Source organism: Linepithema humile, chromosome 5 (genome assembly GCF_040581485.1).
Source record: "Linepithema humile isolate Giens D197 chromosome 5, Lhum_UNIL_v1.0, whole genome shotgun sequence".
NCBI classification, from domain to species: Eukaryota; Metazoa; Arthropoda; class Insecta; order Hymenoptera; family Formicidae; genus Linepithema; species Linepithema humile.
Window position 1 is genome coordinate 30,022,313 of NC_090132.1, and position 27,856 is coordinate 30,050,168.

Here is a 27,856-nt window from a genome sequence, read left to right on the forward strand (position 1 = left end):
GTTTAATTTCAGTTTTAAAATATTTGTAAACAGCAATATGTACATATTTCTTGAATAATAAAAGGTACAAAGAAAACCCAAAGAATTCTGGTTGTAATCAATTGCGATAGTCCTTAACTTCTGATTGCTTGCAATGATTATAGAATCAAGAATCGCAACACGCAGATCGTAACAGAATGTAACACAAGAGATATTGGAGAACATATAATCATGCCCTTGATGGGATATCTTCAGACTCTTGTAACATAGTAAAGTTGTCAGAGAGCGATACTCTCTTCGATATCTTCTTCTTCATCGTAGCCAAGCCGAAGAAGCAGACTTGGCAGCTGTCTTTGGACAACGTGGGCGTCTAACGTGGCTTGGTAGTTCCCCTCGACGATGATGAAGATGACAAGAACGACGAGGATGACGAACACGTTCATCGTTCCTGGTGGGGGTTTAGCATGAGTGCGCTTGCGTTGATCATCATTTTGACGAAGCTATGGAGCGGCCGGCGCGCCAAACGAACGACGACGGGTCGCGCACTACGAGTAGGGCGCTGGTCAGCTCCGAAACCCCGAAGAGAAGGAAGAAGAAGAAGAAGATCGTAGAAGAAAGTGGGACTGGACTCAACGACGATTGAGACCGAGGCGACTTTGCCAGTGGCGAACAGGAAGACTGTCACAAACGGAGGGTGCTCGAACTGAGGATACGCGAAAGGACTAGGGTCCTGCAAAGTACGAAAAGAGCTAGACTATCGCTAAAAAGAAGCAGAGGACGAAGCGAGGAAGATGTCGTCTTCAGCGGTTGCCAAGACCTCCAAGTACACGTACCGCTCTACAGGCGGTGCGGGTACCGCCGATGTTAGCATCGAATACAGCGCCGACCTGAGCGCTCTTAGCAGACTCGAGGTAGGTCCTGCGAAAAAGTGCCATTTTCGAAAAACGGAGGAGAGAACGACTAGGATAATCGAGAAGAGAGATCTGTTTCCTTTTTTTCAGTTGGTTACTCTAAAAATTCTTTAATCTCATTCTTTGATTGCAATCCAAATGTAACTTTGATAAAATTATTTATAGATCAAGTACCGCTCACTAAAATTAACTATCTGAAAGACCGCCTCATCGGGAATTTCATTGAATAAAACAATTGGAATACAAACCTTCGAAAGTTAACATATATGTCGAGATGTGGTAAAATTGATAATAAAATATGATAAATAAATTTCTAGTAAAATAAATTGTAACACATTAGCATTAAGCTCTACGGAAATTCTTTTACATTGAAAATTCTTGCATCTCATTGGAATTGCATCATGTTGAAAATTTATCTAACATTCGAAGAAATCGAAGCACTTTTATAAAAAGTACAGAAAGTAAAAGAGAGTTTTAAGCGAAACAACGTTTTTTCAATTTGCCAAACCACTTGATGAATATCGCGGCGACTACTAGGCCACGACTACGTATAATGATGGCGAACGAAAGAAGACGCATCGACCGACGTTCTCCAGTACTTTCTGTGGAAACGCACGACGATAGCCTCGTCGAATAATTACTAAGTTTTGACGAGAATAATGTTGCAACAAGAGTTCTTGCGTCATCAGGACGAGACCGCCGAAGACACAGTGACACGCGACAGATTCGCACGTGAACAATACGGATGAGTGACCAATCGCGAAAGTAGTAAACCGCGAAAGTTCAGTGACCATAAGGGATGTTAGTGCCAAACCGACGAAGAACAAAGTGTACGACCGTTCTGTAGCTATCGGATTACTCGTGTACGAAAATAGTCGGTGGAATATCAGCCTGAAATGACGATCGTGCCAAGGCACTGGCTCGATACCGCTTCGCGATACCATCTGACGATGCTACGTTATATCCGCGAAAGTTTCTGGCTTCCTCGTCGGATCTGAGGATTCGCTCTTTCAGGATGTATTCCGTCCTAAGAGAAATGTGAGGGGGGCGTACAGTCGTCTCCATGACCAAGTAAGATCATTTCTTCATATCTTGCAAATAGTGGCCTGGCTGTTTATCCTGGCGCGTCAGCGCGCGGCTTTCTTGAAATAATCCCAACGAGCGGCTGCAAGACGCGCTAAAGCAAACGTCACGACGTCGTTCTCTCCTTCTCCCGAGGACGAATCTATTCGGTGGAGGCCGTCCGTCTTTCCGAAATACCGAGCCTCCGCTCTTGGATATTTTCGTCGAGCGATTACGTAAAGCGTCGACCCTCTATAACGGGCGCCGTAATACCCTCTAATCCTCATTGCCTCTCTTTTCAGGACAAAATCCGCCTACTGCAGGATGACCTGGAGTCTGAGAGGGAGCTGCGTCAGAGGGTGAGTTCCATGAATGTCTTCATGTTCCACTCTTGGAGCTCTTTAATACGTTAAGCGCAATGGCGAACATAGTCGCACGTTTGCTTTAATATTTGATGTCCGTCGTAAGTAAATGATTGTCATAAAATGATCAAGACATTGCAAACAAAGTGCAAAACTAGTCTACGCGCTTAATATATTAATTAATTAGTTTGTCATAATAACAGCGATATGTGGTATTAATTGCTAAAAAGTAGTTCTGTTTTGTATGCTTACTTCACTGAATTTTGCTCATCCGTTTACATCATGCGTATTCCATAAGACGCATGATCAAAGAGACAAAGATAAAAGACCAGCTTGACAACTTGTTTATAAATATGTCCTCTTCAAACGAGGAAGTTGATGAAAATCATTAAAAAAGTCTCATTTCGACGAAAACTCCAATTTATTTAACCGTCCGCAATCCAGAAGTCACAAAACGATATTAAAAGCCCTTGAGATCGAAGAGCGTCACGGTATCAAAATAGAATTCTTTATCGATAATGTGCATTATCAAATATCACTAGTTGAGAAATAGATATGGGAAGCGGCTAAGGATGCTAATCGATTGCAGAGTGGGGCACAGTAGGTCGAAATATCCAGCTCTTGAGTTACATCTATTTTTAGGACCGCGAGGCTCTTCGGGATCGTTCTCACATTCCTGAGTTGTATTCAACACGTTCTTGCCTACTTTTATAAACGAAAAAAACGCTATCTTATAATTCGCATAAAAATTTAAGTGGTCCGTAAATGTGTTTATTCCACACATGCCACGTATACATATAAAAAGTCTATTCAACATTTAAAAATAATTTTTTCTACAAAAAAGAATGAGTATTCTTTTTATTCTTTATGCCAGATTGGAATTGATCTCTATTTATACAAAAAATTAATTATTGCATACGTTTTTAACAACAATTAGTTTTAATTTTGTAAAATTTTATACACATTCGATCGCATATTAATCGTGTAAACAGAAATGACTTCACTGTTAATACACAGTTATGTGCGTATGAAAAAAAGAGCACTGTGTGTTTAGAAATAGAAAGTGACATTTTATAGAAACTTCTCGGATTTCATTATCTATTAAAATTCCACAGAAATTTAATTCGTGTGTAACGGGCGCCGTAATACGTGACTTGAACTACTGCCAAAAATTTCCTTTACGCATCAAGACTGTAAAGTCCGAAAATTGAAATGACGGTTAGCATAACGCACGTTTTCAGAACCTTACGTATTTCCTTACGTATGCATATAAAATGCATTCGATAAATTTGAAAATTACAAAAGTGTGAAACATTATTATGCAAAAACTTGATTCTTTTGCATTACATATATTTATGTAGAAATTTAATTTAAATTATAATATTCAAAATGCAACATTTTTATAAAGAAAAGAAAAATAATGGACAATTTCACGCAACAGATCCATAAAACTGATGTCGAAATTCTCTCTCATCTAAACGCCTCGTTTGTAATATGAATAAAGCTTTTAATATAGAAACGCTGCGTCCAAAATTAGATCGTCCTATTCATGGTGTGAAGAAATCTGACGTCAAACTACTACTGTGCAAGATACTGTAGCAAGGCGCACAGTGTTACGCGATTTCTTTGATCAAAATGAGAATTGCGAATCAATTATATACATTGCCGACATTTATCTTTAATGATCTAATTTCACATATAATCATATAATACTAATTTATAAAAGTCTAATGTACAACACAACATTTTTTAAATTAAATAGGACATTTTGATAAAAAGAGGTACGTAATTTTATTTTGTTTTGAGAGGAATAATTGTATGATTTATCATCAGTTTTACAAGCTCATTTTTCATTATTGTAGCGATTAATAATTTATTTTAAAACTCAAATTTTTATGTTGTGAATTTTATAGAAAATTTATAAATTTGTATATCGATAATATATTTCATATGGTTTCGTAACGTTGCAGATCGAACGCGAGCGCGCTGACTTAAGCGTGCAAGTCATCCAGCTATCCGAACGTCTCGAAGAAGCTGAGGGTGGCGCCGAATCTCAAGTAAGTAATTTTCTTTTAGATCAACGAAATTATCATGAAAAACTGAAAACAAGCAGCCAATTTAAATTCAACAAAAAGTACAATCTAAGGATTTTTGTATGTAGTTCGAGATTAACAAGAAGAGGGACACGGAACTGGCCAAACTGCGCAAACTACTCGAAGATGTCCATCTTGAGAGCGAGGAGACCGCACATCTCTTGCGTAAGAAGCACCAGGAAGTCGTCGTTGATTTCCAGGATCAGATTGATCAGCTCTCAAAAGCACGTGCCAAGTTAGTAACAAAAACTATTCATAATTAACGAAATTTTTCCCATCGACTAAACCGTAGGACGGTAGACAATTTGCCTCTTAATTATTGCCTGTAGATCCAATTAAATACTTTGAACGTTTCAAATTTAATAAAATGGTCAATCAAGATCAGAGAATTTTAGAAAGCGCGCAAACACATGTACATTCATGATCAAACAACCGCAGTGTAAACGTTTGCTAATCTTCTCTTTGAGACGAGAGCGTGTAAGCGCGTTGCCAGGTAGCATCAATAAACAGCTGGGAAACTGGCCGGAAGTTCGACGCGCAGCAAATAGCAATTCCATGAGGAAGCGTCGCGCAATGTTTGGGGAAAGGAAAGACGCTAAAAGGGAGGAAGCGTAATGAATCACGATGTCACATGAGTAATTATAGCATGGATCGTCACAAACGAGAGTGACTATACGTAAGAAAATTTACGCGAATTATACCAGTCGCACTGGCCACAGTCCAAGCCAAGAAGAGATTCGTAACTGAAATACACGAAGATTCGGTACCCCGGTTCTTCTAAACATAGTCGCCGTTCAAGGCACCGATTCGTATATCGTTCGTACATCGTTCTTGCACGACGTTGACAGTTCTGGAAATGCTGCCGTTAATTAGATCGCTAATCAGCTGCACGACGGAACGTCCGTGACCGCTTTTAGTTTCTTTGCTTTCTATCTTCCGATAGAAAATGGAACGATCGGGGGAAAATAATTTCTCTCTCAGACATCCGCCCACGCAGCCTACAAAGCTTTTTGCAAAAGAAAACTTTCTCTAAAAGATATTACTGTTTTTTTTTTTTTTTTTTTAATTTAAATAATGTATTTAGATTTAAATATATTTAAAGCACTTTTTAACCAGACTAATTTTAATTTTAACATAATTAAGTATATAATTATTTAAAACGCATATCAAAATCTTAAATTCTTACATTGTGTTTATAATATTTATATTATGCTGTTATGACGAAAATCTATTAAAGGAATATGATTTTTCAAATGTGATCCTAAAGCAGTCATAGCTGCCAAAAATAATAATTAATCACACAACTGCTACTAAGATCCAACTAACCACGCACGTGATATCAAATATAATCGTCTGATTATATTCTCCTCGTGATTTCATCGTCATTTATAAATCATGATTACTCATGTAACTGTAATAATTTGGTCGAATTTTCGAACATATAAAAACAAATGTACAAGTAACACTTAATACATCTTCATTTTCGCAACAATTGTACGAAATATTTTTCGATACTTGATATCCCTATCATTATTTATCATTATCTAAAAATTTCAGCTTGTCCTAGTTTTGAAAAGTATTTTTCATTATGTCAAGTTTAGCGCCATGCAAAAAGAAGTTTTTATCTGCTGGTAAAATTGGAAATAAGAAGGGGGTTGAAAATTATGAGTCTCGATGTAATTACATAATTTAAGTTTCTCTCTTCTTCTCAATGTAAAAAACACACTGTCTTTCTCTATCACACCGTGTTTCTCTTTCTCTCTTTGTCTTCCTTTTGCTCACACAGTTACTCGGCTTATGACTATTTTTAACTGTCGAGTCGCGCGGCAATCCACAACCCCAACGTTGGCGCGCCCATATTAGTACACACGACCGGTCCGAATCCCCACTATCCCCAGAATCGACTAACCGACACCTTACACCCTCAATTGCGTGTAGGTGTAAATCTAGTATCAGCCAAATTTTTTCATATAATCTCTAAAATTATGTACGCTTTCATCAATACGCGTATTGCGCATAAAGAAAACGCACTTGATACACAAAAGGTTACACTTTTTGAGATTTACTTTGTTTTGTAGAGCATTATTAATTTCAATTCTATTCATTCAAATGTTTTTTTTCAACTGTTGAATATTACTGACGTATTTCGTAAATTTTTTAAATCATTTGAAAAAAATAAAAGTTGTCAAATATTTCACAGTTTATTTCGAGTGGAATATTATTTTGACGCCTCAAAAATTGCGCTAAACATGCATATATTTCTCACGTTTATTTAATTTACAAATAATTTCTTCAATCAATGATAAAAAAGGCAATAAGAACAAAAAGTGTGCTTGTCGAAGCGTAAGAACTATTAATTATTGTTAATTAACTTGCTTTGTTATGCTTGACATGTTATATTAATAAATAATTTCTTTACATAAAAATATTATTTTTATATAAAATACAATCTATAAATTTAAAGCGTTTTTTTTTATCAAAACAAATTTGTGATTTCAGGGCTGACAAGGAAAAATCTAAATTCCAGCAGGAAGTGTATGAACTCCTCGCTCAACTTGACAGTGTTACTAAGGAAAAGTTCCTGTCAATAAAAACAGTCGAGAAACTCGAAATTCATGTATCTGAGTTGAATGTCAAAATCGAGGAATTAAACCGTACAATTGTTGACATCACCAGTCACAAAACTCGGCTATCTCAAGAAAACATCGAATTGGTCAAGGAAGTACAAGATCTCAAGGTAAATATTTTATAATTTAAGATATAATTATATTTTATAATCTGCTACAAATCACTAATTATTCAATTAAAATTCTAGGTGAATATCGAAAACGTTACTTACTTGAAGACGCAAATCGTGGGTCAACTCGAAGATGCCCGCCGTCGTCTTGAAGATGAGGAACGTCGTCGCTCGTTGGTGGAGGCTTCATTGCATCAGGTATAATTTAACATATTCACAATCAATTTTTTAACAGTACTCTCAATATATAACTTGTGTATAGTTTTTCCGTCATATAAACTAATGATTTTGTATAAAAAAAAATAATGGAAAAATGAATAAAATTAGCTATTTTGTATTTTTGTGGTAAATATTAAAAAATTTCTAGGTACGCAAAACAATTTGTTAACTAAAAGAAACTTATATTCCTTGTGAAATTGATCAAATAAAATTACATAATTATTAATACGAATCAATAGGTCGAGGTGGAATTGGAGTCTGTCCGCGTCCAGCTCGAGGAAGAGTCTGAAGCGCGTTTGGATATCGAACGTCAACTGGTCAGGGCTAATGGAGAAGTGTCAGTATGGAGATCAAAATACGAAACCGAGGCCAATGCTCGCGCCGAAGAGGTAATTAATATTTTTTTCGTAAAAATATAATTACGTCAAAACAAATTAATAAACTCTGCAGCCTCCATATTTATTTTTCTTATTTCCCTTTTATAATACAATTTGAAAAAATCTCAAATACAAATAAAGTTTTTAAATAATTTTATATAGGTAGAAGAACTTCGCCGCAAATATTCCGCTCGCATCCAAGAACAAGAAGAACAAATTGAAACCTTACTTGTGAAGATCAACAATCTTGAGAAGCAGAAATCGCGCCTGCAATCCGAAGTAGAGGTTCTGATCATCGATTTAGAGAAGGTAGGATTCTATTATGCTCCATTGTTACTTTCTGCATTTTTCAGTTTTCTGCAAACATACCTTTAAAAATATTCTATTATTTTTCAAAAAAAATTTTACTCATATTTTTGTTTTCTTTTTAAGGCCAATGCAACTGCTCGCGAACTTCAAAAACGCGTTGAACATCTCGAGAAGATTAACATAGAACTGAAAACTCGCTTGGATGAATCTCTCGCCTTGTATGAGCAAAGCCAACGCGATCTCCGCAACAAGCAACAAGAACTGCAACGCGTAAATGCCGAACTCGACAAGACCCGAGAATTGAAAGATCAACTGGCCCGTGAAAATAAGAAACTTGGAGGTAATTGTCAACGTTCTTTCTCTTATACAATCTACATTCCAAACTTATAGCAGCACTGATTAACGTCTTGAATAAAATAGATATACTCTTTATAGAGTAGAAAGTAAGGATTAAAAAATTTTGATTGTGAAGAAATTTCTTTAATTTTAATTATATTTCTGCAGATGATCTTACCGATGCTAAGAATCAATTGGCTGACATGAACCGTAGACTTCACGAATTGGAGCTGGAACTCCGCCGACTGGAGAACGAACGCGAAGAATTAGCTGCCGCTTACAAAGAAGCTGAAGCAGTAAGTAATCACTTATGTTAATTCTATTCTCTATAAATACTATAATGTTATTTAAAAATACACTGCTCCACAAAAATATAGGGAACATTTTTCAGATGCTCAAAATCGAGAAATTTTTAAACCATTGAAACTCAGCGAAAAATCATCGCAGTAAAAAAATTGAAAAAGTATTTTCATGTGCTTTAGACTTTAGACTAGTCTTTGGAAATTTTTTATCTTTGCATTTCTAAATCAAAAAAACATTGTTCTTAAAATTACGTATGTTCAACATTCTGCAGCTTGATAAAAAAAATTTTCTCGCAAAATTTATGACAAGTGTCAGAAACTACAACATTTTACTTGCAAAACGAGTTTGCTTAAATTTTGTCACAATTTTTTTTTTTTTTTGACCAAATTACACGCATGCACGCACGCAATTACATGCATTGAAGCTAAACCTGGATTTTTTACGCTAACGCTATTGTCAATGGTAAACGTTATTTTTCACAAAATGTTGATTTTAAAATCACTCAATAAAAACAATCGTAGCAAAATTTAGAAAAACGTGTTTTTTTTTATAGGTAAAATGTTGTAGTTTTTGACATTTATCATAAATTTTGAGAGAAAAATTTTGTTATTGACAACAAAACAATGTGTTCTTTTTTTTGGACTCAGAAATGTGAAGATAAAAAATTTTCAAAAAACGATCTAAAGCACATAAAAGTACAAATTTCAAGCTTTAAAATGCTTTTTTATCTTTTGTCTACGATAATTTTTTCTCAAGTTACAGCGGTTTAAAAATTGCTAACTTTTAAGCGCCCAAACGTCTCGACGCGGTAGAGCAGTGTGGCCAAAAGCTGAGTGCGGATTATTAATACGGCATCGTGCGCATTAATGGCGCGTACTCAACCGTTCTCAGCCGCACTGCTTTGCCGCATCGAGACGTTCAAACGCTTAAAATTTAGTAATTTATAAACCACTGTAATTCAAAAAAGTAACACAAAAAAGTATTTTAAAGCTTGAAGTTTGTACTTTCATGTGCTTTCAGTCATTTCTAAAAGTTTTTTATTTTTACAGTTTTGAGCTCAAAAGAAGAATACACTTGTTTAATTTGGCCAAAAGAAATCGTTGGAAAATTAAAAAAAAACACGTTTTTACAGATAAAATGTTGTAGTTTTTGACACTTGTTATAAATTTTGCGAGCAAAAATTTTTTTATCGAGATGCAGAGTATTGAACGTACACGATTTTAAAAACAAAACAATATGTTCTTTTTTGGGCTTAGAAGTGTAAAAAATTTTCAAGAAACTGTCTAAAACACGTGCAAACTTCAAACTTTAAATTTTTTTACCGAATTTTAGCGATTTGATAATTGTTCGATTTGTGCATTTGAAAAGTATTCTCTATTTTTTGTGAAGTAAGAATATAAGAATATTAGCGGAGATATATAGATAAATTACAGCTGTTGCAAACATTTATAACGTAGAATATTCACATAATAAAAAAAAATATGTAATGCAAAATTGAAAAATTTGATTTAGGGCCGCAAAATAGAAGAGCAACGTTCTCAAAGATTGTCAGCTGAATTGAGCCAATTACGTCACGAGTACGAACGTCGCATTGCTGAAAAGGACGAAGAGATTGAAATCATTCGGTAAGTTTTTAAAAATCATTACTTTCATTTTTCATCACACGTACTTTTTTGATAAATATATTAGTAATAATTTATTTATTATTTTTAATGACAATTCAGAGATTTTATGTAGACTTTTTACTACTAATTCCTTACTATTATATTTTCTATTTTGGATCTATTAATTTTTTTTAGTTAAAATTACATACTTCTTAGAAAATAAAGCTATATTTAATTTTAAATAAGATTTACATTGTTTCAACCTGGGATTAAGAGAAAGAAAATAATTTTTATAAACAATTGTTTATATGAAAAAGATACTTTGTTTGAACAGATTTATTTAATTTTTAATATAAAATTATACGTACTATATTCGCGCGTGTATGATAATTTTTGACATTCTAATTTCTTTATGTTAATATAATTAATAACACTAATCGCAAGAAAAAAATCTAAATGTTATTTTAAGTATTTTAAGTATATTTTAAGCTATCACAGCACTTTAACCTGTGACGTAATCAATTTTATATCATGCGACTAATGCATACTCAATAGTGCTATTATGAGTATGCACAGTGACATGCAGTTAAATTAATCAAATGATTAATTCAAACAGTTAATTATAATATGATGTATAATTACTTATTTATATGAAGAGTTGAAATATTACATTAATACTAATTGTATTATTCGGTTTTCGTGGTGTTTACTTAAATATTACGAAAATATTGCAAAAGTGCATCATATCAACATTTATTACTGACATTATCAAAAATTTAAAAAAATATTTAAAAGCTAAATTTAATTTTAAAGTCAAATTAATAAATAGAAAATACAGATTAATAAATGTATTTCACGTAAAAGTATTGATTACACTTTAAAAGTTTGAAATTATATGAGAAATAATAATCTAATTATGAGCCTTGATTAATATTATAAATATATGATAAAATAAAATAAAAGAAATGTATAGAAGTAAAAATAGGGATTAATATTATTGAGGGCATACAATGGCAACTTACATGACAGAATGGTGCTATTAATAAGTACAGTGAATCTGATCAGTCATGATCTAATTATTATTGAGAGATGCTGATTGGTTGTCTCCGATGTGGCAATCGCGGCGAAAATTATAAAAGATACCTCCTTACCATCAGCCCAATTTTTATCGATAGTCGTGTCGCATTGACACTAGTAGATCAGTCTACAAAAATCACAAATACTGTCTCAAAAAATCCGGCACATTACATGAACTAAAAGATTGATAATTATACTTCAATCGGATTTAATCAAGCAAGTAAAGAAAAATTTTAACAGACGCCGGTCTCAACGATTTCTTTACACTAAATTGTCATTTCTTATTGTCGCAGATCTTTAGATTATTCGTGGTAAAAAATAAAATATTTGTGTGGCTATTTAAGATTTTTACCACAAATGGCAGGTTACATGCCACCTATTCATATGCCGCTGGAGTCGAAATGGCGACATTATCCGACATACATTTACGATAAAAATTACGGCTACGGTATGAATTACTATCAGCCAATGATCGATTACATGGATACTAAGCGACTCCTTAAGCAATCGAGCACCTCGTCGGTGTTTGAAAAAAGACTAGAATTGCCCGAATTACCCTGGTCTGACGGTAAAGTCTTATGGGAGAACAAAAGGGTGCAACCCTATACAAGAGACGATCTCATTAAACACGCGATCGACGCCGAAGATGAGGCTAGAGATCATCTATCACGCTTCAAGGTACGATAATAGCGAAAGAGGAGAGAGAGTAAACCTCCGGGAACATCAACAAATACAAGGCGATCCGTTTTCCGAGTGCTGCGCGACTTGGCGACTGTCTGACCTTTTCGGTTTCTAAATTTGGTGCCGCGGAAAAGGCTGCCACGTTTCGAGTGGCAACGATCAAAGACGCTGCGCACGAATGCCGTGCGTAAATTCACGTCATCACTGAACTGTATTTTCTCGTTTTGCAATCTGCTCTTCCCCGTTCTTTGTGTTGAAGTTGTTTTTATCTAATTTCCTCGTTGTATCGACAAAATAGACAAAATGGACCGGTTGTTTAATATTATTTATACTTTTAAATTTTTTGTTTCACACTAGTATTTTCATCATTAAAAAAATTGGAAAGAACTTAAAAGAAACTTAGAAAAACTTTTTTTAAAGAAATTTGTATTACGACATTGTTCTAATTAACATTTTACTGATCGAAATAATATCTCTCTCGTATTTGTGTCCCTTCAAGAGCAATTATTTATATTTCTCTAGTGAGTTCTAATATTTGCCCCATTTAAAGTTGCGTCAATCACACGTGTGGTATGTGTTTTGGCATTGCTAATATTTGGCGATTGAACATATTGTCTTCTCTAAAAAATGACCAATTATATTTTTAACACGAATGATGGATGTTTTAGCATTCTTCAAAATACAAAATTTGTCTATAACGCAAAATAGATTCTAATAAACATGATGCATTCTAAGAATAAATATTTTCTTAGACAATTTGTTGGAAAAACTTTCATTCTGCACCGATAGCTTAAAGAGTCTGACCAACCAGTAAAAATATCGCGGAAGCGCTATGAACGCTTTCTTGGCACCTCATTATTTGGACCATTCCTTACAGTTCTGATCGGAACAGTCTGCCAAGTCGCGAGATAAAAAATCCATCTCGTGTCTCCCGGGCGAAAGGGACGCTAGGTTTCGGCAATGTTCGGTGCATTGGCAGTCGCTCTTGAGTCTCTAGAGAGAGTCGGTCGCGAGTGGCCCGATCACTTTCGCATTCTGGACCGCTGCGGCTAAGTTTAGGCGGCCGCGTCGCGTGAGTGTGCACAACGGAAAACGGCGGCGCCCGATAGACGCGCCCGTGTAGAAAAGCGCGAGCGGTGCAAAAATTAAAACTGACCGTCTGTCTACCTAACGTGCCCGAAGATAGCGAATCGCTCGGACTTTAGCTTGGCCAAAACCGTGCACGCCAGTCGCGTGACCAAGGAGATCCTTCCACGCACCGGAGAAAAACTGAGAAGACTGCCGATGCCGCTGATGTTCACCAGCGTTCGTACCGCCCGCAGCGAGGCGAAGGAGATCCAGCAAGAAGCGTTGAGCGACATTAAGCTGCAGGCCCTCAAGGACGTTCAAACTATGACCGAGGTGCAGGACGCGCTGAGCCACGGTAAAAGTCTGCGGGGAAAGTCCGCGAGAGCAATAGAGTTCCAATTAAGGGCGGAGGCCCTGAAGAACCTGTCCAAGAGCCAGGAATTAGCCGACATCCGGAAATTCCAGAGGGAAACTGTGCACTCCCTCTGGGATGACAAGGAACATGGCAGGCTGATGGACGAGAGAACCAAGGCTCTGATCGACGTGGATAAGCTGACGCAGCCGCTTAATTCACTCAGCAGGGAATTGCGTGGATTCGAGCAGAAGTCCAGCAATTATTTTCTAGATAAGAGGTACCGAGATCGAGCGAGACGAGAACTTTTGTATGGCTGTCGAGGATGCGAGTATTACAATGTTAAGCGTGGTAGATAAGTAAGCCTTTCTGACTGAATTCTTAGTAACGCGAGAAAACACAATAATATCTTGATTAAGAAAGGTAGAAAAACGCTAAAATAAAATAAATGATTTCGATAGTCGGCATTTGTTCTTATGCCTAGCAAAAGTTTATCGCTTTTATGGTTCCTTACATTCTGAAATTTCCCCTCTTCTCCCGTAAAATTATATGTAATTTAATGCCAAATAGTATTAATTTTTTTTAAACATAAAATTGTATTAAAAATGTTATTTTATTTCTAATGTGTTTCTGATTCGTAAGTGTGAAAATAAAGTGGAGAATTAAATCCCAGGATGGATCAAGTAAATCGATGAAAATATAACAAATAAGAGAAAATACAAAAAATCTCAAAGTTGTCATTAATTAAGTGTGATTGCTGACAAAATTCCTGATAATAGAAATTTTAGAATTGTATTCACAATAATGCTTATTAATAGAAGAAAGCTATTCGAGGTGTTTAAATGAGATGAAATTAATTAGTAAACAGACCAGCATCGAAATCGAGCAACTGAACGCCCGCGTAGTGGAAGCCGAAACGAAGCTGAAGACCGAGGTTCAGCGTGTGAAGAAGAAGCTTCAGATCCAGATCACTGAACTCGAATTGACCCTGGATGTAGCCAACAAGAACAACATCGATCTGCAGAAGACCATTAAGAAACAATCCCTCACTCTAACCGTAATATCGATTCTTACGTTCGTTAACGCGTTCAATGTCGTCATGTACATATTGAATAATCTTATTTTTTAGGAACTGCAAGCTCATTACGACGAAGTACAGCGCCAATTGCAGGTGACCCTGGACCAACTGGGCATCAGTCAACGTCGTCTCCAATCGTTGACATCCGAGCTCGAAGAGATCCGCGGCAACTACGAATCTGTACGTATGCAACTGATCATTGATAGAAATTAATTATATTGCAAAATGTTCGGAACGCGTCAATTTATTTTCTGGAAAAACAACAAATAGATATCATGTGATTTATATAAGTATTACGCAATAGAACTATATAAAGCTATGAAAACATTGTGCTTGAAAGGCTCTGCGCGCAAAGAGGATCGTCGAGCAGCAATACGAGGAATCGGTCAGCCGTATTAACGAGCTAACCACGATCAACGTAAACATCGCTTCATCAAAGGCTAAAATCGAGCAGGAATTGGCTACACTGGCCGGAGATTACGAGGAAGTCACCAAGGAGTTGAGAGTTAGCGATGAGAGATACCAAAGAGTGCAGACCGAGCTCAAGCACACTGTCGAGATTCTTCATGAAGAACAGGAACGTATTGTCAAGATCGAGGCTATCAAGAAATCGCTCGAAATTGAAGTGAAGAATTTGTCTGTGAGATTGGAAGAAGTCGAGGCCAATGCCATTGTTGGAGGCAAGCGCATCATCAGCAAGCTCGAGGCCAGGGTGAGAGAATGAAACTTTTCTAATTCAAAATATCACATTTTTCAGAATAACAATGTATTAACAAAATTAACAAAATTTTGTTGGAATATAAAATTTGCTCTATGTGTAAAAATATTTTTAAGAAATTTACTACATCTTTATAAATCTCGCTATAGATTCGCGATCTGGAACTCGAGCTTGACGAGGAGAAACGCCGACATGCTGAAACCGTGAAGATTCTGCGCAAGAAGGAACGCAACATTAAGGAAGTAATGATTCAGGTTGAAGAAGATTCGAAGAACATCTCATTGCTGCAGGAGGCACTCGACAAGACCAACCAGAAAGTCAGCATCTACAAGAGACAGCTGCAGGAGCAGGAGGGCATGTCTCAGCAGAGCGTCACCAGGGTCCGCCGATTCCAGAGAGAACTCGAGGCCGCGGAAGATCGCGCCGACACGGCGGAGAGCAACTTGAGTCTGATCCGCGCCAAACACCGCAGCTTTGTCACCACCTCAACTGTGCCCGGTTCCCAGGTGTACCTCGTCCAGGAGACGAGGCAGGACATCTCCTAAGCCACTATCGTCATCGCAATACCTTACCCTTGCCAATTCGAACGTCGCGTCGTCACCTTTATAAATGTATGTGTAATACACAAACACCTATATCTATAATAAAGTAAGATAATTTAATTTTTTTAATATTTAATCATATATTTGAAAAGTAAAAGAGAGAAGAAACCAAAGCCTTCCTGATGATCGGACGAAACTAATAAACGAAAAAAAAAACATTTTTTAAGTATTAGATTGGCGCAAAAATAATTGCGATTTTTGTTGATGGTTAAAAACCGATTGAAAACAAACCAATCATTTTTGTACCAATCTAATGGAATAAAAATTTAATTTAAGATTTTATTTTAACAGGCGCCAAGAATATACTATAACGAAAAAAAGAAAAAGACGCGACATCAATCATCATAAGAGCCGAGAGTTTTCAACGGGCCGCACGGTGTGTTGTTTTCGAGAAGTTAAATTGGAGCAATCAAGATATGTGCCTATATATTGATGCGAATGCAGTACTTACCGTCACACGTAACGACCCGTCGTAAATTCCAAATTGCTTGGCCAAAGAGAGGCGATACGTCGTAACGTTAAAATAAAAGAAAATTAATGCTCATTATTTAAGAGATCCGCGCAAAATATCGAAATCGAAAAATCATATCATTCAATGAGTGAACAATCAAATCTAACCATCTTCTCGTCCCAATTTTGTGCTTACAATTGAACATAACGGCAGAAAAAAATGTGGATATAAGAAACACGAGAAGAGGGCAATGGCAATTATGTCATTCTATTTGCACGTGTCGCAATTGTATTTAAATGGATAACTTTAATTCTATTCTATTACTACATAGATAGGTAACTATTGCCCATATACACAACTCTCACTGTACAACATACACAATAACCTGTGTCAACATTAATTTAATAAATAAACTGAAATGCGTACGTACGAAGACGCTTGTGTGTTTCATATCTCTTCAACTCTCCCCCACGCTTCTGACAAACGTATATAATTCTAAAAGATTTCATCGGTAAAGGATGTTTTGCAAGCTTTGTATAATTAAGAAAATCAATCATCGCGCGCGCGCGCAAAAATTTATCATCTTATGCTGGAAGTAGAGATATCGACTGTTAAACTCTCTAAAATATCTACGTAAAATTATTACTGTATTTTTCCACATTTTTCTATTATTATTCATTTATTATTCAATTATTGTTTATAAAATTTAATACTGGTAAAAGGTATGAAAAAATACAAAAAGGAGTACATTAAAGTAAATTTAATTTATTCGAGCTAATTATTTTTCGGACCACTATGGCGTTTATTAGTAGGATCCGTTTAAAAGCGAGATTCGTGAAGCCCAAAACGTATGAGAATCTCATTTGTAATCATGCACCTGCAAGTCCCTCATTTACTTTGTCAAATTTTTCTTGCTGAATGATTATAACAATTGATACATAACACACAATGATAAAACACTATTCCTATTCTCATACGTTGGGCTCCAACAATCTCGCGTTCCCAATTACAAATCAAGAATTAATAATAATTAATAACATTAGGTACGTATATCTATTAACAGTATAAAGATCCATCCACACCGCCAGGCACGCTTTATACAGCGGCAGTAATTAATGGTTGATTAAACAAGTCACCGGTTTCTGTTTTATAAATCGTAGAAAATTCGATTCTAATAAAAAATGAGCGTATTATAAAGGATCGTAGATTGACGTACTATTTATCTATGATTAACGAATAAACACAGAACAATCTCGATAAAACCGATTGCTGTATTCGAGTTACGAGAGACGAGAGATATATAATATTGCGATGATTATAGAAAACGGTAACTTATGTGATCGTCGATGTTCTCGCATACTCGTGTGTGGCCTCTATTATAACACTATAGATCGTTTCACTTCGAGAAAATATAAGCACTTCAGTCTTTCAAATATGTTTCAAATCAAAAATCTTTCTAGCAAAATGTGAGCCATAAAAAGAGCTGTTGCTTTTCATTTTCGACATACAGTAATAAATTTGCGGCTTAATGTATTTTACTTTTAAATATAATTAATGCATTCGGCAATATTCGATATTTCAAACAACCCTTGATATAGATTTTATTCCACCATAAACCTCACTTTGTATCAACGTTGAAACTCTCGGACTTATTATTCCTTTATCCTTATTGTTAGGACCCGATAATATCTCGCAAATTTCTTTCATTTTGAGATAAATCTTTAACAGCAGCAACCTTCTGTAACACAACTGTATTTATCGCAATATATTTGAGGGTAGATGTAAAGATAGAAGAGACTCGATATGCCCGTTACGAGTAATCAAAGAAAAAACGATACCATTCACCAACTCACCCATTGTTACGAAAATTACAAGTGCTCGCCCTATTCATATGTAAGTTGTTGATGAACATTTACACCATTATATACAGAGTATTATACAATGAAATGAGAAACACAGAGAATAGAAATGATGGTGTAGCAATGACGAATCAATGAACTTATCATTGACAATAATATTACAATAGTATTATATACTAGATATTTTCTAAAATAATAACATACTTAAAAAGAAACAAAGAGCTAATCATGTTTACCAGCAACATAATTTCGAATTTCTTATTCCTTTTTTACCATAATTTTTGCGCTTGCGTTAAATAACAAAATAAAATAAGTGTAGAAAATTTAGAAAATTCCAAACATAGAATAAATTAGTAAAATTATAATAAATTTGTATAATTTAGAATCTTGCCGTAAACATACCTTTTTGTGATTAAATAAATATTCGAAACTCTATGTAATACATTCAACACACTTGCAAGAGCTGATTTTTTTTAAATATAAACAACACTACAAAAGAACAAACAACACAAAATGATAGAATAAAAAAGACTAACTACAAACAAAATATTCTAATTATTATTAAAAAAACACTTGATAAGATAAAGGAGAATAAATAGAATAAGAGCTCTTTGTTCGGAGGTTTCGTAGTCATTCAAAATTCCCGACATTTCTCTCCTTTAAACATTCCAAATAAATGAAAAATATTTTTGGTCTATGAACCTTCAGCGATCGCTAATTAACTTATTTGTATAATATAATGCATGATGTCATCAAATAAAAAATCGCCTTGTTCTGATTAAATCGTTAGACACAAATGATCACTTTTCAGAGTTAAAACATTCAACTTCTCGTCAGACGCACATCATATAATTTTTCTATCAAAATCAGCGTATTTCTGTCAATTTTTAATCAATAAAAAAAGAGAAAATTTCTTTCACGTGTGGCACAATAAATCAATTGTATACAAACACTTAACAATAAAATGCAGCAACGAATTATATTAACCTTTAAATTAAACTTTTAGATTTGATTTCAGACTAAACGTTTGTAAAGTCAAATTTTACGAATACAGATGTTAGTTTGCAACTTCACAATCCTCCTTTTTTTTTATCAGAAAATAAAAAATCTAATATACATTTAGTACATAATTTCCTAATTTCATATATGTAATACGCAAATAAAATACATATAAAATAAAAAATATCAGAACAATGCGACTTTCCTCGACAACAAGCTTCTCCTTCCGACCGGTAATTGTTATAAACACTGGTATCATCTAAAGCAAAATAGACGGTAAATCGCCTTAAAGGTACAAGTTTCGTCTCTCTAGCGGAATCGATGCAGGCGTAAATGCCGCGTGTGCAACGTTCTCTTCTAATTTATTGTTACTCTTTTGTACAAGTGTGTGAGGGGGTTGGGAGGGGGAGAGGGCTTAAACGGTAAGGAGCGGAAAAGGGTGCGGAGGATGAAATATCATTTGGCAGTTCGGCATTTGTCGGATATGAATCAGACTGTTCGATGATTCGCCGATCCAGTTGCAACCTCGATAATGCGACTGATATCAAAATGAGTTCAGGAGTGACGTCGACGTCGTCGCTCGGAAATATATAGTATGCCACAAAAGTACTCTCTTGATTGTTAACTTTGAACAATTGATATTTTCTTAAGGCAAGTATTTTATATATTTATTCTTATTAATAGAGATCTTACAAAATTTTTCATTAAAAAAAATATCAATCGATTAAAGTCAACTATTGCAGATATACAAATACTTTTGTAATATATTTGCGGTAAACATTAGTGTGTAGGAAGGAAAAATATCTCCGTTTCTGCATTTAAACTTTGAATCTATCAAATTGATGTATAATCTGAGTTTATCTGATTTTCTCTGCGTTGCATTGAATCCTTTGTAATTAAATACGTGTAAAATAAAAGACATCCATTCTCACAAGAAACTAGTGATCTAATTCCATTTTGCGATATTCAGTCCTTAATCCTGAGGACTGAGATATTAATATTCACAAAACATTCGTTATATTGGTATAGTAACGCTCGCGAGAATCTACGTCGAAGATATTTTTCCTCGTTTGAACGCGAGTGGGGCAATTCGTGGGAATACACAACGTATATTATTATTATCTGTTTCTCGCGCTTTAGTTAACATTCGATCAGATATTGGCACAAAGAGTTGTACTAGCAGTATGGAAACAGCTGCGGGGCAAACATCGGTTTAACTTGCGATACGTCAACAGATTTTCGAGCACAGTAGATAGGTATATAAAAACATCACTGCAAAGCGTCACCGATGCGTAGGCTATCGTTATTTACGTATAAATTAATCTACATGTCATAACAGGAATGTGTGGGAGCGAGTAAAAAAAAAACGAGGCTCCGCATTCGAAGCGAACAATTCTTTCAGACTCGCGTGGTACATGTGTGTAATGTCGCTGGTAACTTTCGGTTTATAGCCGAACAAACATTCCCGAATCTCTGTTAACTAAATCTAGAATAAAGCTTATGATAAAAATTTCATAAGAATAAATTGACCAAAACTTCATCCTACGGAAAAAGAGTCAAAAATGTAAAAAATATCTAAATATGTTTAAGACAGCTCAGTCTTACTTCTATTATCAGAAAGATAGAAAACAGAAAATCGCTACAGAAAGTCGGTTTAGTTCTTTGAATATAAATTTTATAATTGACAATAGAAACACTGTGTCTTCGAAAAAGAGGATAAAGTTACAACAATAATGAAAAAAAGAGATAAAGATTTAGAACTCAATAATGTGATTTGTCTAAAATCTCAATCATGATTAAGAACATCGAAGAATCAGCTGCACGATTTCGTCTACTAAAAGTAATCGGAAGAAAATCGATTTCTAACTTCAAGTTAGCGAATTCATAAATAAAACTATTGTAGATGCTAGTCTCTTAGAGTCACAGCTATTTTTAAAAAGTGAGAATAAATAAAAGTCTAATTTTAACCTTAATTATTCATTATCCACTAGTCGAACATTAGATTCTCAGTCTTTCGGTAAATTGCAATCCGCGACGAGCGTGTAACGTCACTCCTCTACAATCGAATCGTATGATCCATTGTATTTCTCATCTTGTCTTAGGAAAAAGGAAAAGGCATTTCCTGAATGGTGATGAACTTAATTTTTAGAGAAATATTCTGTTGATCGTCCTTACATCTCTATCACGTTATTAATTATCGCGTCACTACAGTGCAGATTATTCTTAACTTTCGTTATCAATTTACGCAATTAATCTAACGTAAACAAATTATTACTTGTTTACGTTAAATAATTACGTAAATCGAGAATTATCTGCACTGCTTTGTATTAAAAACTAGGTACAGAACGCGCAGATGATTATGCAACTGGATCGGAAGGTTGCGAGCGTGTAAAAACGGAAGAGGAAAATTAGTGTGACGTTCAACTGACGTCATCGGTAAAAAACAATACAAAAATACGATTATGTATTCGAAGGACCCTCCGTTTCTCCGTCTATAATATAGTAATAATTGTAATCTCGCAGACTTTTATGTTGACTATTGGATGACGAAGATTCTTATGTTTCTGTTCTCTTGGATTCTGCTTCACGCGACTTTGCTCACGCTTATTATCTTTCACTCCGAATAAATCGTCTTTCCCTTTCATTCCATCAAGGAAGTATACACTATACACTATTACCAATGTAATCAATTATCCGCAAAAGAAGAGGAGATTCCCTTTTTTGTCTTCGTCGATAAACAGAGTAGGAAGCAGTCTCTCCCGTTCCTTGCCGATAATTATAACTTGTTTCGCAAAGAAACATCCCATACGCATACTCTCCTCTCTTTCTCTCATCGCATTCTCGCGGTATACCAAATCTATATACCTATCTCGAGCACTACGATTGCTTTTCAACTCACTGAAATACAGCGTGCAGATTTATAGAAACAAAATTATTTCGAAATATTCATTTTTTAAAAATGTACAAAGTAATTTGCGTTTCCGCAAATAAACCATTCAGCTTTTTTTAACATTGATTGTATAACACGCACATTAACACAATTCGATAGAAATAATCCCAAAAGCACTTAAATGTGATTATGCTAGAAAGAACCAACTTGAAATTGAATTAATAATTTAATTAATTTTCTGAAATCTAAGTACGTATAAAGATATTTGTCTACGAACTGCTCTATTATTAAAAAATTACGTTATTAAAATTATACAGTAATGAATCGAGACGAATCGAGACGTTTCGAGAAGTCGCTTAAAATATCTACAAGTATGTTTGTTACATCAGTTGGTTCTTTCTTGCCCAACTGCATCCGTTCGTCTAAAAAATACTTAATCTCGATACTCATCTTCGCTGTATTTCGTGCCTATCTCTCTCTTTCACACGAAAAAATTCCCGAAAATATAGATTCTCCAATGATTCTCTTTTTATCGAATTTGTCCTTTCGCTCCTTTCTCTCTTTTTCGTATCAGTTGTAGTCCAGCTCCTGGCACATTTTTGCACGTTTTCCATACGCTGGTGTACACCTTTTACGCTATGATACACGCGCACTTGAGCTTAGCATCTTTCAATTTCAACCTTCCTGCATTTCAAAGAAAACATGCTTTTCTGCGGCACCATTGCGCATCGTGCTCGTCTTTTGTGTCATTACGCAAAAGTATTCGTCTTGAGCAAAACATTCGAACATGTGTCTACTACGTCTATTAAGAGTATACGTATAGGGTTGACAAAACCGGACGATGCGCCGAAATTCCGCGATATCTCACACACAGGGGGAAAAGGGGACATTCTCATTAATCAAGTGTTATCATATTCGAGATCAAAGTTTTGTTGAACGTTTGCAAAAGACTTTTCATTTTCAATGAGAATAACGCCTCGTTCAATTTGTCCGATAAGCCATTAATCAATTGTCCGGTTTTTTTTTTATCTACCCTGTATAATTTAACCGACGAACTCGGCACTCTTTTCAAGAGGAAGGGAAACCAAAAGATATGCATTTCTCTTATAACACGGTGTATGGTTTATGCTCCCCAATATGATTCCAGTCTCTGCACATGCATCAGTAAAATAGCGAATCTGTGCGGTGAATTTTCGGAATTCAGATGGAAAAATATTATTCCGTACATTGGAGGCCTTTCTCGCGTATGATCTACCGACTCGTCCAAACGGAGCTGAGCTGATACGTTTAAAATCTCGATGTCCCCGTTACTTCCGGCGAATTGATGTACTCGCGCGAATGCGTCGATCGTCTTACTGAGGTAACTTATTCGCAAAATCGGCCGAATGGTTCGGTTAATCGAATCAATTATTCCAATAACGGACATATATATGTATATATATATATATGATATATAATTATACGCGTGTGTATATATATATTAATATACAAATGTACTGTTACTCATTAGTATTAATCAATGAACGTTACTATGTAATAAATTTGTATACTTTATTACCTTAATATTATCATAATAAATATATAGCAATGTGTATATGTATGTGTACGTGTATGTGTGTGTGTGTGTATATGTGTACGTGTTTACGCGTGTAAATGTGTGACGCATAACCGAGCGATCGTTCGATTAACCGAACGCATATTGCGCGACTTCCTGTCGACCCGTTCGCCCGAGTGACCGATCATCGAGCCGCGATACGTCAGGACTAAAGCAAATCATATTTCTTTTATCGGTTCACGCGTTATCGGTCGTCCGAATCAATCGACGCTTTTAAAAATCCCTTCTATTTTTCTGCTCGTGACTTACCGTACAGAAATATCAACCATACTTAACTACCATACAGCACTCAGCTACTCGGAAGTCGAGACCAGTCTCGCATGAAGGAACCCCATAACTTCAAGCAATTTTTCTTAGACTCTTCACGACTCCTCAGAATAACTCTCGGAGAGTATCTTTCCACGCCATCGGAAGCTCTATCGTGTCGAATTTTTGGATGTCAACATCCACACATACCTTCCAATCGCTTTCTGTTGCTCTTCCACCAAAAAACTCCAACGAAAACTTAATCTACTTCAGGTCCTCCATAGCGCCGTAATTAGCGAGCGATTTCTTGATCCTGAGAGCGGTTAGCCTGGCGGCAGCGTTGTGATACCAACATTCCTTCATTACCTTCGACATCACTTGCAGAGCCTATCGAGTAGGATAAATAATCAATCACAATATTTTCATATTTTACGTTCACTATAATTATATTAAAAATAAATAAAATATATTTTAACATTAATGTACATTTTATCCATTTCTATGTTTTATAATACAATCTTATATCATATCATTTGGCAAACTTAGATTTTAAAGAAAGAAATGATCCAAAATTCTAGAATCATTGGAAATTTTATAATTATGCAATCATCATAATTTATTTTGCTATATTTTTAAACTGTATGATGATTGAAATATAAGTGCAAGCTATCGAACAAAGAAAATGATTATTTCGAGCTAAATTAATTCAATTTATAAATTGTTTTTATAAGTTGAATTTAATCTAAGCAGACCTGATTATTTTAAATTGCATTTCAATTATAATTTTCATCGCAATACTCACTTCGATCGACTGCCATCGATTCGGTATCGACGGCCGCTGTCGGTCGGTGCACACGACTTTCCGCATTTCCTCGATAGTAGGATCGGAAGGCACCAAGTCGTAAAAGGGCAGCTGATACTCGTCATGAATCCCACCGACGTTACAACGCCTAGCAATCTCCCAAAGGATCAGGCCGAGAGCGTACACGTCGGCCCTCTTGAACGAGTCAAAGTGGTTCATGTTTATCGTCTCTTCAAGAACCTGAAAGTAGAGAACGTTAGCGCGAATTGTCGAAGAAACTGTTTTCTTGACTGACCACAGACCTCCGCGAATTATCGTGGATATTTTTATATTTTTAATTATTATCTTTGTAATTATTCTTTTTCCGCATTTTAATTAAAAATAGACAAAACGTCACAGTTTTAATACCTATCATTTTATCTCTCAAATTTTTTCTATCAATAAAAATATTAACTGTCTAATTGTGTGCAATTCTTTCAATATCTCATTTCTTCTAACATAAAGGAATAAATTTTTGATCTTAGAATTAAATAAAGAAATTCAAATCAAATATCAAAAATCATAAAAAAATTATCAAACATTCCAAGAAATGGATCATTATTATCATTCATATATATTGACTTTTGATTTTTAAATATAGTTATGATTCAATTTTCTTTATCTTCCTCTAAAAGCGGGAAGTGTAGACGTCGTTATACTGAAGAACTAAAGAAATCTCTTTCGTATAGCAATGATAATTACCTCAGGCGCCATGTATCGCTTCGTGCCAACTCTGTTGTTCAGCTGTATGTCGACGGTATCCGTGATTACGTCGTGCCTAACAGCCAACCCGAGGTCGCCTATAGCGCAGGTACCATTAGTCTTGACGAGAATATTTTTTGACTTCAGGTCCCGGTGAGCGATGGCCGGCTTGCCTTGCGTACCGACTATTTCCATATGAAGATGCGCCAAGCCGGTGGCGATCGACAAGGCCATCCGTATCATACCGTTTGTGTCAACGGTCGATCTGTTGAGGTAATCAAAGAGCGAACCCTTCTCGTGATAATCCGTTATCAGCCATAGCTGTGTCCACGTGCCGTTATCTGCAAAATAAACAAATCGCTTAATCCACGATTTATTCCGCGGAGATTTAACTCAATTGCAGAGACCTTCATAAAGCAATGTACAGTGCAATATGATAAAATATGTAATAGAAATCGATAAAAAGCGTTTTAATATTTCATGTAATCTGAGCAAATTGTCTACTCACGAGAAATCTCCAAGAATAAAATGTTTTAAAACCGATAATATTTCATCATTTGTACAATTGTTTGACAAATTAGAGCTTATTTTAAAACCAAATTACACTTATTACAAAAATATAAATTAATGTAAGTAACAATAGCATATGATATAATACTCTAAAAATATTGCAGAAAATAGACACGCGTTGAATTATATCTTGCTGAACTGGCTTATTCGTTTCTCCGCAGGGTTTAGATTTCTTTATAATTTATGATATGAAAAATGCAATACCTTTGTTATCGGCAGCGATAAAACCTAAGATGTTGTCATGCCTCAGCATCACCGTCTGATAAATCTCGGCTTCCCGGAACCAAGACCTCTCCTCTCGCGAACTGAAGATCTTCACGGCGACGTTTTCGCCGCGCCAACGACCGCGCCAAACCTCACCGAAGCGACCCTTTCCGATTGTCTCGACGAGCTGAATCTGGCGCGCTATGCTCCGCTGTACCAGAAGTGGCAGGCCTACTTGAGAGAGAATGGACATTGGAGAACGTAAATTTCAGTATGATTGAAGATGACTCACGCGTGTTAGTAGATCTAACTAAGTGACAAGTAGAGGAAACGCACACACAATGCAAACACACACGATAATTACTTAATCGCAAAAAAAAAATAGACAATATGTATTGATTATTAATTAAAATTTTTCGCAAATTATGTAACTTATAAATTTTAATGTAAGTGATGAATCACTTTTAAATCTTAGCAGATCCTATACCTATATAGGTGTAAAACAATATTGTGTGTAAATGCCTTTAAGAAATACAGTATAATAATAATTAAAAAAATATTATTTTAACTTAATTTAAATTAATTAATTTATAATTAAAATAGTTCAGATATCATACTACTGTTGTACTAAAAGAATTTCGATAAATTAAAAAAAAATGGCATATAAATATTAATATATAATTAGTAATTATTTAATTACGTACAATAACTTCACATAGTTGCTAAAGCGGCAACAAGTCAAAAAATTACATTAAGATATCCGTCCTGTATTTGTTTATTTTATCAGAGATACCGAGATTCGTCAACGCCTTATATCTTATCACTCCACGTCACTCTAGTTCCGAAAGACAAACTTTAATTTAGTTTGACCTACCCGAGCCGCTGCCACTCGTAGTCATCTCCAACATGTCCCTGATAGTGACGCCGCCGAGTATTGGTCGGTCCGGAGCCTCCAGCGAGTCGTCCGGAAAGTGTCTGGCCGGCCTCTTTTTGGTCATGTGTATGTGATAGATGACCATAACGACCACGCAGATCGCACATATTGGCAGTGCTATCGTCAAGGCCATTTTCCAGGTGACCCACGTCGCATCGTCACCGCCCGACGACACTTTCGACGAAATATGTCCGGTTATTATTCGCACGTAGGAAGCACCGACGGCGAAACGCTAATTTCGACCGTGGCGCATCATGCTCAATGATGCCGTTGCATCATCATCATGCCAGAGATATTCAACTCGTGATACTCCCGAATGCTACGTATTGTTTCAAGATTTACGTAGACGCTACAAAATTGTAGTTTTAATGCAGCTGCGTTACGTAAAATATATAAAATTTATAAGTTTTCTCGTTGCCTAATTTTAATTATACATTTTTCATAACGCGTTTGACAAATTTTAATCGACATTCACATTCATATAAGAGAAAAGTTGAATACCACTGATTTTGAGACCAAAAAAAATTTGTGGAAATAAATAATGCAAAAATCAGCATTGCGCCATTGACTCAAAAGCGAGCAAGCGCGAGCAGATTTCTAGCAGAGAAAATTGAGAGAATTGTAGGCGTCAAGCGAAAAGCGGAAACATGCGAAGGCACATGCTACAAAATATTAAC

At 35.5% G+C, this 27,856-nt stretch overlaps 3 protein-coding genes across 6 annotated transcripts in view; 2 read left to right on the plus strand and 1 right to left on the minus strand.

The window, feature by feature from the left end:
• Positions 1 to 488: 488 nt before the first annotated feature.
• Positions 489 to 16,752, plus strand: LOC105676035 (paramyosin, long form). Its single transcript, XM_012373598.2, has 16 exons — positions 489 to 890; positions 2,255 to 2,311; positions 4,285 to 4,371; positions 4,476 to 4,642; positions 6,907 to 7,144; positions 7,223 to 7,342; positions 7,603 to 7,752; positions 7,903 to 8,049; positions 8,173 to 8,389; positions 8,554 to 8,681; positions 10,201 to 10,313; positions 14,332 to 14,527; positions 14,600 to 14,728; positions 14,889 to 15,260; positions 15,416 to 15,877; positions 16,160 to 16,752. Exons 1-15 carry the CDS (start codon positions 771 to 773, stop codon positions 15,809 to 15,811), a joined length of 2,637 nt encoding a protein of 878 aa, XP_012229021.1. The 5' UTR covers positions 489 to 770; the 3' UTR covers positions 15,812 to 15,877; positions 16,160 to 16,752.
• On the plus strand, positions 11,009 to 13,930 carry LOC105676038 (paramyosin, short form). The gene is made up of 2 exons (XM_067355678.1): positions 11,009 to 12,047; positions 13,233 to 13,930. The coding sequence occupies exons 1-2, from the start codon at positions 11,727 to 11,729 to the stop codon at positions 13,827 to 13,829; spliced, it is 918 nt and encodes a 305-aa protein (XP_067211779.1). The 5' UTR covers positions 11,009 to 11,726; the 3' UTR covers positions 13,830 to 13,930.
• Positions 16,753 to 17,064: 312 nt separating the features above from the next.
• babo (TGF-beta receptor type-1 babo) overlaps positions 17,065 to 27,856 on the minus strand; it is a 37,249-nt gene continuing 26,457 nt past the window's right edge. For 3 of the 4 annotated variants that reach the window (XM_067355675.1, XM_012373600.2, XM_067355676.1), the window contains exons 4-8: positions 27,120 to 27,353; positions 26,246 to 26,479; positions 25,472 to 25,812; positions 24,731 to 24,970; positions 17,065 to 24,315 (exon numbers count right to left, since the gene is read on the minus strand). In XM_067355675.1, coding sequence (XP_067211776.1) covers positions 24,193 to 24,315; positions 24,731 to 24,970; positions 25,472 to 25,812; positions 26,246 to 26,479; positions 27,120 to 27,353 — 1,172 coding nt within the window. In that variant the 3' untranslated portion in view covers positions 17,065 to 24,192. The remainder of the gene's footprint in view (positions 24,316 to 24,730; positions 24,971 to 25,471; positions 25,813 to 26,245; positions 26,480 to 27,119; positions 27,354 to 27,856) is intronic. The other variant, XM_012373599.2, reaches the window with a different exon arrangement.

Bases quoted from the DNA above. Each gene is read 5' to 3' on its own strand.
- LOC105676038 (XM_067355678.1), top strand. From the start codon at position 11,727: ATGGCAGGTTACATGCCACCTATTCATATGCCGCTGGAGTCGAAATGG. The intron at 12,048-13,232 runs GTACGATAATAG...ACGTGCCCGAAG, and splicing joins ATCATCTATCACGCTTCAAG to ATAGCGAATCGCTCGGACTT.
- LOC105676035 (XM_012373598.2), top strand. From the start codon at position 771: ATGTCGTCTTCAGCGGTTGCCAAGACCTCCAAGTACACGTACCGCTCT. The intron at 891-2,254 runs GTAGGTCCTGCG...CTCTCTTTTCAG, and splicing joins GCGCTCTTAGCAGACTCGAG to GACAAAATCCGCCTACTGCA. The intron at 4,643-6,906 runs GTTAGTAACAAA...TTGTGATTTCAG, and splicing joins CTCTCAAAAGCACGTGCCAA to GGCTGACAAGGAAAAATCTA.